Here is a 14,516-nt window from a genome sequence, read left to right as displayed (position 1 = left end):
CTGGGGAGCAGGAGCTCTTCACATTGACGGATAGAGAACATGAGTGATAAAACTGTCACTGTAGTGGGAGGCTGAATACAGTGGCTTTTCTTTCTCTGAAGAAGGGAAATAAGGAGAGAACTTGTGTTCTTTTTTTTTTTTTTCCCTTTTTGCTCTTTTTTCCCTCCTCTCAATAATCATGCTGGGTCTTGAAATACACAGGAATTTCTTGATTTTGTGTAGATTGAGAGTCTGAGAAGTCAGGTGGTTCTGGAGCTCCTTCTACCCTCTCCAAACACTTACAGTGACTGCCTGAGTCTGCATAGAGCTGAGTTTTGGTGTTGCTGGATAATCTCAGCTCATCCTTGCTACTCACTGTTACAGGGCAAACTAAAAGCTGAGCTCTGGCTAATTCCATCAGCTGTGGCTTGGAGTGGGTTGTAGATTAAGAAAGCAGCTGTGTAGCAGTGGTGTGAGGGCTGACATGCAGAGGTTTCCATTGCCATTTATGAGCAGAGCTTGTTCCTTTCCCAGAAGAACTGTAGGTGACCTTTTAATAAGTTCTCTTTAAAGGGTCTTATTGGGCTCTGTGTGTGTGGACAGGTTTGTCTGTCCTGTTCCCTTCCAGAACCTTGCACATGCACCCAGACCAACCAGGGAATAGCAGCACACGAGAACCAGCCCACTCTGAAGCTGGCAAAGGTTTTCTGCCTGCCAAGAACCAAATCCCAGCTTTCCTGGGATGCTGAGGAATTTCTAAGTCAGATCTCTGCTGCCTGGTGAGGTCTGATTTGTGTCATGTGCACCATGGCATCAGCAGAGAAGCAGCACTGTCAGCAGCTGCAGGATTTCTGTCAATCTTTCATATAATTGAATTTGCTTCTTGCACAAACAACATTTTCACATCAAACGAGTCCAGCTCACAATTCACTAGATCCAATCAGAGGGAAACTTTGATGAAGTGGTTAATTGTGCCCAGGGATAGCTGCAAAAGTAGTTTTTCATCAAGAGGTTACAGTAAAATTTGGTTTATTAAAGAATGGTGTTGATTTGTGGACTAGAGAACAATAAATTATTTTCTTCCTTCAGACTTAATCTTCAACATTCATCCCCTCTATATTTATTTTTGTAGTGGGTTTTATATTATTATTAAATATATGGAACACAACAGGATTAAACAATACATATTGCTTCTGATTTTCTAAAGTTTGAACTGAAAAGATGGATATCAGTTCAGATTGAAGATTTTTCTAGCTCTTCTCACTTAAATGAAGAAATCATTCTCCTGATCCTGAAAAAACATTTAGTTTAATTCAGGACTATTGTTTCAGGTGTTAACTATAAAGAACAGAACTGAAATGAAATCCAGCTTAGTGTTTGACTGTAATATTTGAACCATTTGAAAAATCTTCAAGAGTTTATGCTGGAAAACACAGGGCAGCATTTAGGAACGTGAAACATGTACCAAATTTAAAAGTAGTTACTTCTTTTCTTGAAACTGTCATTCTTATTTTTGGTAATTTATTAAGTGATGCATTCCTCAAAAAATTCAGGAAACTCCAGTGCCCAAAGCCTCCAACCAGGATTTTGATTCCAGTGTGCTGAACAAACAGTGTGAAAAAATAAAAAAGGCAGGCAGTAGGTGAGAAATGAAGACTTTTGGCCAGGCTATGTGATTTTTCTCCTGCAGAGAGGCAGCAGAAGCAGAAAAAAAAATAATCTTACAACATCCTGGACCAGTGTCCTGCTGACTGCTCAGTCCTGCCTGTGTGGAAGAGGCCACTGGGCACCTTCAGATGAGCCTCTCACCCCTGAGAGACTCAGCTTGAGGTACAAAAAGGAATTTTATCAGCTCAACTGCACTGTCAGGAAGGAGAAAGGGGGGTTTAAAGCACCCTTTATCCCTCACTCTTGAAAGTTCAAGAAAAAGGGTTTTCTCCTCAAAGCATTGTTCAAAGCCAACCAGTAGGTTGGTGGTGGTCACGTTACATGACTGATGCTAAACAAATTTTCTCACCTGCTTTTTGGGTTTGGAGGTGCATGGGACAAAGAGATCTCTTGGTGTTGACAAGGGTTAATTTGTTGCAATTGGGATTTCTCCAGAAGGGCTGCAGTTTTTGGAATGTTCACTTGGGAAGGAGATCAAGGCTCCAGAGAGAGAAGCAGAGAGATGCATTCACTTGCCTCAGAATATCACAGTGTCTAGAGAGTTAGTACACTTGTTATTCTTGTGGGTTTTTACATATTTCAAATAAAAATACTTATCCCAAAACCACAGTGGCACTCCTCCCCTCTCTGCCATTGCAATCTGAAAATGTTAAAAAATCTCCAGATTCCCAGATGGCAAAATAACATCCTGGCTGGTTCTCTCCTCAGTGCATGTTGTTAATTTATTTGTTGTTCTAACCCAGTTATTTTTTCTTTTTCCTCTTTGGATGTCACAATTCTTTTGGTCTTTCAAAAGTAAAGAATAAAGCCTTTAAATCTTAATTATGAATAAAAGAAAAGTCCAGGCCTTTGCAGGGTGGGAGACAAATGTTACAGGAAGTCATGTACCACTGCTTTGAGCTCACCTTGTCCAATCTAAAGCTGTGAACAGACTGTAAATATTTCACATCCATTTCTTTCTGTCAAATCTTCTTTGCTGTCCTTGCCTTTCTGTTTCTGCATTCCTCTCTGCCACTTCCATATCTACTGATCTTGGTCTGCTCCCTTACAAGTCAGTTTTCTGTTTGCTTCCAAAAATCCTTCTGAATCTGTGATCATAAATGATCCTCCTTAGCAATACCTTTTTTTAGGGATTTCCTTATAGCCTGGTATAGCAAGTCAGAAAGGCTGGTGAGGTCTGAGCTGCTCTCCAGCACATCCCAGAGTGCAGACCTTCACCCAGTTCCCACTCTGCTGAGCTTTTGCTCCCCAAACATAACCAACCTTCTGGGCAGCTCCTTCCAAACTTCTCCTCCTTCCCCTTCACCACACCCTTCTCATCCTGTCCCACAATGACCTCAGTTTGTCAAGCCCTTTGCTCTTCCCTGCCTCCTCACACCAGGGTTCTCTTGTTTAGAGACTCCTCTTGCTCCTGGTCAGTCTGAATGCTCATCCTTTCTGAAAACCTTGCTACCTACCACTGGAAAATGAGAGGGGCATTTCTTTTCTTCCTTGTCCCCTGAATGATCCATCCTTTGCTTCAGAGCTCTCTGTGCTTTGCCCTTCTCTGTTACCCACCCCATCCCATCCGTGTGGGTGGCTGAAAGATGGGTTCCCTCGGTACCTTCTCCCAGGCTGGCTTCCCAACCCTGCCCTGCTCTCCCCACTCTGCCTCTTCTGTGGGTCATTATTCCAGATTTCTTTATTCCAGGCTGGATGGGGCTTGAAGCAACCTGGTCTATTGGAAGGTGTCCCTGCCCATGGCATTCTCATTGGGATGAGACGACCTTTAATGTCTCTTTCAAGCCAGACCTTCTGTGATTCTGTGATTACTCCAGATTCCTTTATTCTAACGTCTCTTCTATCAGATCATCTCCTTCATCCCTGCTTTCATTATTTCTCCTCTTTCTCAAGGCCTGCACAGCATCCAGCACTGCAGCTCCTGGACCGGTTCCCTCCTTCCCCCCCTGCCCCAGCATCCCTGCTCATCCTCAGTTCCACGCAGCAAAGGCAGGAATTGCTTTGCTCCACAAAAAACCCGAGGAGTTCTACTCCTCTGATGGCTTTTCCTGTTCTCCCTGGCTTTAATTTGCAGCGAGTATTTTTGCAAAAGTGCTCATCCCTGGAGCTAACAATAAAGCTGTGCCTCTGTGTGTCAGAGAGAGGGAGGGAGAGGCAGGAGAGGGAGGGAGATGCAGCAGCACAGCGGTCTGGCAAAGTGAGGCGGCATCTGGGAGCTGCGAGCCCAGGGACACCGAGGAGACGTGAGCCCCTCACTCCGGGCTCAGCCCGATCCCATTGGCTCCCGAGCCGCTGGATTTAAAGGGAAGAAGAGCTCGGAGGGCTGAACTGCACAGGCAGACGCAGACTCTCAGCCAAGTTGTCAGCACGCTGCGAGCAGGAGAGGCTCGCACACACCAGAGACTGCGGGGTGCCCGCAGCTTGATGCTCCTTTGGCTCCAGAAAGGGAAAAAGAAGAGGGGACAAAAAAAAAAAACACAAACAACAAACCACAGCCAGAAAGGGGTGAAGGAGCCTGATCCAGTCCAGCAGTCCCAGAGGGAATAATGGATGTGACGATCTCTCAGTTCATCTTAGAAGAATTTGATGTGAATTGCAGCCTCCTGGATCGCTTACACGAGACTTTTTTAGAGAGTTCCTCTATCCCTTTCCTGGGCTTTGATGGTAGGAATTGTTACCTGGTGCAGAGCTCGGGAAAAGCTTTAGAAGTGCTGAGATTCGGTTTGTTTTGTGATGCAAAGTGTGTGGCTTTTGTGCTTTCTCAACCGCTTCTATTTCCCTTTCTGTCTCATTTTTTTAATCCCAGGTCCGTACTGCAATGCCACCACGGACCAGATCGGGACCTGCTGGCCCAGAACCTCTGCGGGGGAACTGGTGGAGAGACCCTGCCCAGAATTCTTCAATGGGATCAAATACAACACCACGAGTAAGTACAAACTCCCTTCTTCGCCCGCAGATCTCGCGTTCAGAAGGCGCCTGGGGACACCCAAAATATATTTCCATTAAAGAAAAAATAATAATAATAAAAGAAAAAAAAATTGTTTGCTTGGGAATCAACATTTCCTCCACATTCCAGGCTATATATTCAAAATTCTTGCCTGGAATGATGGAGATTTCTCAAAAGCGCAGACTTGTGGACACTGTTTCCTCTTTGCTGAAGTACATTTAGGGAGATCCGGGCAGAAAATATCCTCTGCAGTCTGAGGAGGTGCTTTGTGTGTTTGTGCCTGTGTAGCTCCGTACAGCTCAGTGTGTCTGTGGCAGTGCTGCAGCCACCTGGATAATCAGACAACCTTTGGCTCATGAAATACTTAGTCCTAACAGCTAAGAACTGTATTTTGAAAGGACAGTCCCTTTTCCAGGCTGGCTGTGTGAGCAGCGTGCTGGGAGTTGTATCTGACAGACAGAAAGAAGGCTGAGGGCTGGAATCTGTTTCAGCAACTTCATCAGGGACTGGCTGCTGAGGCTGGAGCTGCATCAGCTCTGCACAGGAGACAGGAGAGGAAATTAGGAGGCAAATAATATTCAAAGCAAGAGAGCATGGGGGCTCCTTAGAAATCTCCTGGATGCTTTATTCTTCACGGTAAACAATCATGACTCACTATAAATTTATTGTTCAGTCTGTGGGATCCAGGCACTCATTTCCTCTTGCTTATCTGTCAATACCCTTTGGACCTTTCATTAAGAGTTTTTAAACATATTAATTCCAAATATGTGCACCCACTTGTTTGTCACTCATTTTTTCAGTGTGGTTTTTAATGTAATGATAATTTCATCCCGTGTTTCACTCTGATCTGTTGCTTGGGTGTTGGTGGTCTCATTTGCAGGTAGTTTTAATTTTGTGAGGCCAGCATTCTCCTAAAGTCCCGTAAAAGGGTGACCCTGACATTTTAATCTTATTTTTAAATTTGTAGAAAGTGAATTTATTCTTTCCCGAGCTCTCGGTATCATGGTCATTTGGCAAGATACCTTGCCAAAAGTTTGGTGCCTTGGCTCTGTGAAACAAAGTCCCCTGCCAGGTTTGGTCTTAGGGATGAATTTCTATCACCCCAGACTCTGAGCAGAGTAAAAGGTTGCCTCAGAGAACTGCAAAATCATCCTAAAGCCCTCCCATCTCAGACCTGGGTCTTTGCAATAAAACAGGAGGGAACCTGGAACGGGCTGGGTGATGCTGGCTTTGATTACAGCAGGTAGTTCACTACTTGGACAAGTCTCAGTTGAGACCAGAAGAAAATTTCTGAGAATCAAGGGCAGTGCAGAACACAGTGGAAAGAATTAAAATGTTTTTTCCTGCATATGGAAGAAAAAAAAATAAAATTGAATACCCCAGTTTGGCTTTATAAACTCTGTTGATGCTTTCACTAGTTCATCAATGACCTGATTTAAAGTTCTTCCCTGCTCCTCTCTTTATCAGTGGTGGCTCATCCTTGTATTGCAGTGCCAATAAGTTTTCTTAAATTCTCTGCTCTTAATGGCATGTTAATTAAACTAAAGACTGACAGAAATAATATTATTGAAATGGTAATGGGTATTTTTCTCCTTTCAACATAAAATATGGGTCGCCACCTCCAGTTAATCTTTGACACTTCCATGTGTATAGTTCCTCCAAGTTGTAATGCAGAAAACAGACAGAAGGATTATATCAAAATTTGGTCAACTTTTGGAATCAGTAGCTCCTTGGGAAATAACAGTTAAGTGATTAAAGCTTGGGAACACAGTAGGACAGCAGGTGAAGGTTTGAATACACATGCAATCTCTTTTAGTATTTGAAAAATATAATTACTGCATGCAGAACAAGTCCAGAATTTGGGAAAACCAAATACTGACACATTGTGACCACTTGCATGATTTCAGCAAGTTGGTTTGTGGGCTGCCGCATTTGTGATCAGGCTCATTGTGCTGAAAACCTCTGCTGTGTTCCCCATGCAGATGATAAAATGAGCAGAGACAACTGATTAAAGAATGGGAAATGGATCTTGCAAATCTCAGAGGTGAATAATACAGCTCAAAATGAAGGTCTGATAGGAGAGGGCTTGAATCAACATAAGATTTGTGCCTAGGACATGTAGTTTTGTTCTATTTTGTTTTGCATTTTGATGAGGCAGAGGGAGAAATGATGGTTTGTTATATTATACTGTTTTTTTTTTTTTAAGAGCAAAATCAGACCAATTTAGAAAAACCACCTTGCATTGCCTTTCTTCTGCTAAGAGCTTATCCTGCTCTAGGTTGTCAGCATTTATTAAACTATCAGGTATCCCATGTTCATGAGCTGCCACCTTTTAGGAACTACAGCTTTTCCTTGCATTGTTTTTTTGTGTCTGTTGAGTCTATTTTGTATATCTGTGGGTATATTTTCTCTATCTTTGAGTATATTTCTCATTTGAAAGCCTGTAAAAAATTTGGATCAGTTCCAGTGATTTCTTTTTCAGTTTTAGAAATCAGGCTCTGAAAGATTCCAATTTCCCACCAATTTCCTAAAAGCAGCTGGAGGGAATGAACCCAGTAGCATTCCCTGTGAAGGAAAGCTTTTGCATTGTAGACACTGGCAAATCCAGACTGGGAAGTGCCCAAACTGTATGAAAAACTTACCAAAAAACTCAGAGAAGCACAAGACACTGATCCATGCCCAAGTTTTGATACTCACGGGGCTATTTCTGCACCTCAGTGTAGTCTCTGTGCATGCAGGGAATGGAACTCAAGACAAAAACAGACAGGTAGGTTCCTCCACAGATCAGCTCAGTAAAGGCTTTGTGTGCACCTCCCCTGCTTTGTGTCCATCCTGTCACCTCTCAGGCTTTAATGTTCACTCTAACTCAGATGGGGAATGCTATCAAACTGCTGCCAATGCCAGCAAATGCAATGAAAAAGCATTTGGGGCAAAAAAAAAAAAAAAAAAAACCTTAAGAAAAAGAACTTGTGCTTAAAAAACTCCCCTCCTGTTTGCCATGCTAGAATAAACTGTTTGCATAAAATATTTCCATCCGAACTGCAAGAAATTCCCGTGGTGATTCTGTGCCTGGGTCTGTTTCTCTGTGTCTCCTGGGAGCTGCTGAGTGACTCAGATAAGTTTCAGATGCATTCGTAAAACAACGTCTGTCAGTCTGTGAGGATTTTATATCCCTGACATTTTGTTATTTTGGTGATATGTTGGGGTTTTTTCCTCCCTCTTTATTTGGGAAATAAAGTCATGTTGACAGATCACGCTCTGGTTACCCTGCAGTGTGATTTGTAAATATGGGCTAAAATGCTCTTTGACCAAGGATGTGAAAATTATTCCATCCACTTACAATTTTACAGTTTTGTACCAAAGCTTATGTATTATTTTCGAAGAGGGGAAAAAAAAAATTAAAAGAAACAGGAAAAAAGAAAAGTCTGTGTTGGTGCAGTGTGTGACTGTGCACTTGTCTCTGCTCAGGTTCTATATTTAGCGAAAAATGACAATATCGTTACTGCCCTCTAGATGTGTTTATGCTTTGACAGTGTGAAGCTTTTAGTCTTGTTTTAGGAAACAGATTAATTCACTTATTAGGATATCCTGAAGCTTGATTAATTCAGCAAATGGCCTGTAATGAGTCTGGTTGTGCTGCTTGCTAAAAAACAGCCATTCAAGCACGTACTTAGAGCATGTTACAGGCTAAAGTATGCCTACATTAACACTTCCCCTACAAATTTCCCTTTGCAAGGGGAAAATCTGGGCTTCGGTGTTCATCTGATGGATAATAAGTGTTTACTTTTGTAGCTTCAACTGATTTGAGTTTGTCTCAAATACCTGGTGGGGCAGGGGGATATTCTGTGGTGACACCCACCCATCATGAGCTGCTCACTTTGCTCTGGGCTGCAGGCAGGAGCTGGAGGCATTTAGAAGGTCTTTCAGATTAAAACCCACTAATCTAGGTATTTCCAAGCAATATCAACAGTTAATTTAAGTATTTAAGCTCTAATACACATCAGTGGAGCTCTAATTGACAGAAGGAATGAAGCCTAGGGAGTTTCTGTGCTCAGCCTAAATGAACAGCTGAGCTCAGCAGCCCTTGCAGAAGTGATAGTGCTGTTTGATGTGCCATGGGGTATTTTGTTCCTGTTTCAGAGGGCTCAGCCTTGTTGCAGGTTTGTGTTTTATCTCCCAGGCCTCACAGGTGTTGCAGATGCTCGGTGACAAATGATCCAATGCCTGTGTTCAGGCAAATGAATTCATCCCTGGGCGTGTTCTGTGCTGCACTGATCCCACACCGGGGGATTAAGATCCAACTGCTTTTGTGATGGACAGGAACAAAAGGTCTCTGTAGCTCCAATCCCTGCCTGCAAATCCCCCTCTCTCAGTGCAGGGAAGCTCTTTGACTGAAACAGCCGCTTCACAGGAGTGTTTTGGATATCACAAAAAGCATCCTCCTCACCTTCTCCAGGGACTGTGTGGCTGAAAACAGGCACATAATCACTGCTAACCTTGCCCTCATGGGGACTTGGCTCCTCCTTGCTCTGAGGGGGTGTGCACCACCTTTTCCTTGGCCCTACAAGCAGCTGCCTGTTGAGAAAGCTTTGGAGAGGGTTGGTGGCTTAGCAGGGCTGTGTTCAGGTGGATGGGCATGGGGGAAGGAGGCCCTGGCACATGGATCACACCTGTACCTGTTAGCAGGGCTTGGTCCACACTGAGAGAAAAATTCCTGCAGTTCGTGGTTGTCTCATCTTGAACACAGAGAAATAATATTTTGTGTGATGAGGGAAGGGTGAAGAAGTGAATTAATAGCTCTTCTGGTTTGAATTTCCCCTCTTTTGAAAGGGTTTAAAGGGATGATTCAATTTTTAAAGGAGCTAATTTTCATAGGTTAAAACCCCATTCTTTTATGGAGAGCTAACCTTTGCTGCTTTTCCTTCTGATTAATTATTGTTCAAAGTTCTGGAGATGTGGCTCCAGCCTGCATATAAAACATGAGGCTTGCTAGGGAAATCGTTGGTCTCAGAGTCTTGTTCGTATTTTGCAGGCAAACTCTGTCCTGATAATTACAGAAATGTGCACTTTTATAAGTGGCTGGCCCAGAGGCTCAATTAACATTTTCACTTGTGTTTTATCTCATGTATTTTAGTGTCTTGACCAATTCTGTTGATCACATTCACATGACTTACTTGTTCCCCAGAGGTTTTTCTGGCTTGATTTCTAAAGGCCGCATTTTTGAAAGCAAAGTCCTTCTGTTAATGACAGATACCCTGAAGTTTTTGTCATTACTGGAGAGAAATAAAATGCCCATCATGGCCATGCATTTGTATTTCCAGACTCAAAAAAAAAATCACTATTAAACCCTTAAACTACTCTCACCTCAACTGTCTTCTGTAACCTTGTTCAATGTCCAGAAGGCTTTTATCCCGCTGTTAAATGACAGGGGATTTGGGATAAAAATACATGTTTTGTAGCCAATTTTAGTTATGGAGTCACTAGAAAAATACTTTTCTTTTGTTAATAAAAGTCTGCAGCCGTGCAGTAGCCATGTATCAGCCATCCTAGGAGGTAAAACACAGTATTTTCAGCTAGGAAGTCAAGATTACATGGAAGTTAAAGGAAGGAGACTGATGAGAAATGAAACAAACTCGACAGTGGAAAAAAAGAAGTCCAGAATTGGAATTCTGGGGCAGGAAATAAAACATCATTTTTAAGCTCATAAAGGTTCTCTCTGAGGAGATCAAATCTGCAGCTCATTAGGTCAGCTTGTCTCCAATAGTTTTGTGTCCAGATTAGGATTTTAACCATTTTTGTTCATTTTCTCTCACTGCTTTTGCAAGAGAAACACAAATACATCTTCCACAAATGCAGTGGGAGGCTCTGGATTTCAGTCATGCACAGACAGGAGAGGCTTCACTTGTTCCCCCCAAGTTTTTCTTCTCTTTTTTCCTTTCCTTTGTGAATCATAATTTGTGGTATGAGATGGTTCTGATTTTGCAGTCTGGAAGAAAACCTTGGAAAAAAATATTTACAAGGAGGAATGAAAAGAATTCAATTTTTCTTGCTCCTACTACTATCATGTAAAACATGTGATTTCTTCATTGAGCCCAGAATACAAGTTAATTGCATTTAGTAAAATAAGGAGATTGTTAATGTTACTTCAGTCAACATTCAAGGACTTCTTCTCCAGCCAATTAAACACAGATTTGTACTTTTGTTCTTTGCTAATAAGTTACGAGGTGGCTCTGCTGTGGTCCCGTTGTACCTGCTTTGGGTTCTCTTCACTTTAGGCTTGGCTTTTGAGGAAAAATTCACCCAGACTTTACCAGAACTGGAGCTGCAGCTGCCATTCCACACCAAAGTCAGTCAGACCTGAGCAGTGGCACATCTTGGAGAGGGTTTTTAACCCTGGGCCTTTGGGAGGACCAGCAGACAAAGGGTTGCCCATGTTATTTTGGAGGCTTCTTTGTGATTCTTTCTTTCCCAAAGGCGGCTGCCTCCATCTCTCTGGAATTTGCTGCTGTCTAAGCTGGCAGTGACTTCCAGCTGGCAAACAGATGGACTGAAGTCCATTTCTTTCCACAAGTTTGGAATTAGATGATACTTGCAAAAATATTTGCTTCTGGAGCACGGGACGGAAGAGGGAATGGCTGAGGAGCAGACGGGGAAGGGAAAGAATTAAATCTATTACAAATCCTCATCACACCATGTCAGAACGAGAGGAAAAATCCCACCCAGCTGCATCCAGTGCAGTCACTCTCTTGTGGATTGGGATTTCTTGTTTTATTGTGCCACCCAGACAAGCTGCGGGGGGCTGAGGTGGAACCGTGAAGGTGGAACGGGGCTGTCCTCGCCACTCGCTGAACACCCGAGGCTCTCCGGGACTCCCAGCCTCCGACTGCTGTCCTAAAAGCCGGGGGACAGTGTCAGGAGACAATGGTCACCCGCCATGCCACCCGCCAGCCACAGGGTGTCACCTGGAGTGCAGCTAAAGGCGGTGTCCCCGCGGCTGCCCGAGCCACCTGCGGGTGACCCTGGGCTGGGACAGAGCTGTCCCCCATCCTGCTGCACGGCTGAAAGCATCCCTGAGGTGGAACGGGGCCGAGGACACAGCGGGGAAGGATGTTCTCTGTGTCCCCTCTTTGCGGGGTGTTCAGGTCACTGCAGGTCACTCTTCCACCAGGGCTGCCCCCAAAAGCTGAGGGAAGGGCAATGCCAAGCTTTGTTCCCAGGCAGGTTTTTGTGGCAGAGGATGTGGAGCCACAACACAGCCACGCAGGGGTGAAACAAATCCATCAGAGGAGCCTGAGCAGGCGACAAGAACCTGCCCTTGGATGATGCAGGGATTGCTCCTGGCTGGACACAGCATGTTCAGCACTGCACTGCTGCTTTTTGCATCAGGCTGATGTCTCAGTGCTGTCCCCTGGCAGCAGCTGTTGATTTCCCTCAGTACCTGATGCTCCAGCTGCTCCCACTTCACAGGAATAACTCATAGGTGTGTTAACAGCGGGGCTACACCACCTCAGCTGTGACCTGCCTGTTGCTTGTGGTCTGCAGAACAATGAAATCAATAAATTAACCAGATTTAGATTCCTTAGGTTGCCCTCCATGCTCTGTCCTGACATAGAAGTATCTTTGCTGCTCATATAACGGTGAATCTTTGCAATTCTGTGGCTTGGAAAAACAGAACTTCAAGCTACATCCTTGTCCAAATAAAATTCTCAGGCTCTGACAGTCATTCAAGGCTTTGCCCAAGGTTTGCTGTCCTGGGAAAGGGAACCTCCTACTCAGTTTTGGACCCCAACATCCAGATTTGACGCCCCAATTAGAACAGCCATTCTTAGCAGCTTGAGAAGTCAATAAGAAATGAGGTTTCCCATGGAAATTGAAGGGGAATGGATTTTTAGTAGATATTTTCCTTTTTTTTTTTTCAGTGCGGTTTTCAGTCCCCTCAGATGTTATTCTTGGAGTTCATAATTAGTAGCTCTTGGGACAAATTCATAGAATCAATAAAACTCGGATTGCTTTATGCTGACTTCTCTCTCTGCAGTGCTGGGAATAACAGAGGGCCAGATACTGCTCCATATGAGACTTTTCTGGGAGAAGCAAAACTCTGAAACAAATTATAGGACTAAAAACTCAATATTAAAAAAAACCAAGAAAACCCAGGGAAAAAAAAATTCTCAAGTCTCATGGAGAGTCTTCCCTGGGAAAACAGAAGGAGGAGGAACCTTTCCCAGTTTGGTTGTATTGTCCCAACCCCTGGTGGTTGGAAAGCCCTGACCATGCTGTGACAGAAGAATTAATGCAGAGGAGCTGCATCCTCCTCAGTCAGCCAGGGAGCAAACACAGCTTTGCAAAACAGAATGTGCTACGGAAATGAGACAAACACAGAAAATAGGAAATTACTCTGCTAGTGCATCATCACCATTTTAACTAAACTTAGATGTGACTTCCCAGGGATTCTTTTTCTCATTTCTAAGAATTTTTATCTAACTTAGGAATTGCTGAATTATGCCAATAATCTCTGAAACATCAGCATTTGTGTATTTCAAAGTACACCGTGAGCAGTCAGGACTTGTTGCAGGATCTCCAGGCTCCACATTCATTCCTGCTCTGCAACAGAAGCAGCTGATGCAGAGTGTGGAAGCAGAAGGATTTCAAAGATTTTTGTTTCTGGGTTGATCTTAACACACTTGAACAACTGAAAACTTGGATCTCTGTATGGGAACTGGTGTGGAGAATGGGAGCTTGGGTGCTGGAAATGGATTCCTAGGATTCATAAGGAGGGGACACCCTATTCCTTTGCAAGACAGCAGAGTAAAAGGCTGGGGATGAAGGGGAAAGTGAGAAGCAGGGCCCTTCATAGAGATCTCCCAGGGCTGGCCTTCACAGAGAGAACTCCTCACAGGTTCCTTCCCAGTGGGAGTTTTTTCTGTTCCAGGAGCTCTGGGGGAAAGGGTGACCCCTGACTTGGAAAGCCCTTTTGGGAAGTCCTTTTTGTAAGGGCTTATTTTTCTTTTCAGGATGTGGGTGGCAGTATCTTGGGTGGGGTTGCAGGGATTTGGGCACCTGCCTGGGTGAGTAGGACTGTGATGGGACAGTGACCCCATCACCAGCTAGCAAGGCCTTTGTAGAGAGAACCTTTTTATTCTTCATTGACAACACTTTGTAGTAAAGAAAGACAGGATCCCATAAGCTCACATTTTGGTTAATTTTGGCCATCTACTCCAAACTTCTGATTCTCCCACTCCACATAACTATCATGTATAAACTCACCCACTTGCCCCTATGTCATTAATTACCAGATTAATGTCTGAAGATGCACTTGTCCACTAGAGCTGTCTGTGCCTCAGGAAGTCTCCTTAGCAGCTCAAAGATCAGAAACCTTTTGTTTGGTGTGAAAGTGAGGGAAAAAATTCCCACTTGGGTCTGCTTTCTGTTTCCAAGCCTGTCTCAAAAGGGACAGGGATAAATCCAAGTGCAGTTGTGGGGGTTCACAGCATTGCCCAGTTCCAGGTAGTGGCTGTAGCAGTAGGAATACTGGGTTTTACTGCTTCTTGGGGAGAACTAAAGGATCCCCACAAAGATCTTTTCACACAGTTAAGTCATTCTCATCCATGTACAAACCCATTCTCAGTCTGGATTTATTTTTTTTTTTGCCCTAATCTGTTTCTAATCCCTTCATCTCTCCTGTGTTCACAGCAAGTTTCTCCTGGGAAAAAAAATCCAGCAACAGTAATAACAGCAGTTTTATTGTCCATGAGCACTGTGGTTTATTCCTTCAGGGAGTGCTGAGGGGGATAGGAGGAACTCTGAGCTGACCCAGTGAGGTGAGTGTGTTAGAAGAGCACAGACATCACAGCAGTGTGATTCAGTTTATCCTAGGAATATGTAAAAAGCTCTCCTGAATCTAGAAATACACTAATCAATAGCT

At 43.7% G+C, this 14,516-nt stretch overlaps 1 protein-coding gene across 3 annotated transcripts in view; it reads left to right on the top strand.

The window, feature by feature from the left end:
• The window catches only part of CRHR2 (corticotropin releasing hormone receptor 2), a 135,923-nt gene that overhangs the window by 35,814 nt on the left and 85,593 nt on the right, over positions 1-14,516 (top strand). For 2 of the 3 annotated variants that reach the window (XM_086866698.1, XM_086866720.1), the window contains exon 3: positions 4,454-4,573. In XM_086866698.1, coding sequence (XP_086722824.1) covers positions 4,454-4,573 — 120 coding nt within the window. Of the gene's footprint in view, positions 1-3,841; positions 4,312-4,453; positions 4,574-14,516 lie in introns of those variants that run through there. The other variant, XM_086866709.1, reaches the window with a different exon arrangement.

The sequence above is a fragment of the Cyanistes caeruleus genome, chromosome 1, assembly GCF_971803275.1.
Source record: "Cyanistes caeruleus chromosome 1, bCyaCae1.hap1.1, whole genome shotgun sequence".
Lineage (NCBI taxonomy): Eukaryota > Metazoa > Chordata > Aves > Passeriformes > Paridae > Cyanistes > Cyanistes caeruleus.
This window is presented reverse-complemented; position numbering and strand designations above follow the sequence as displayed.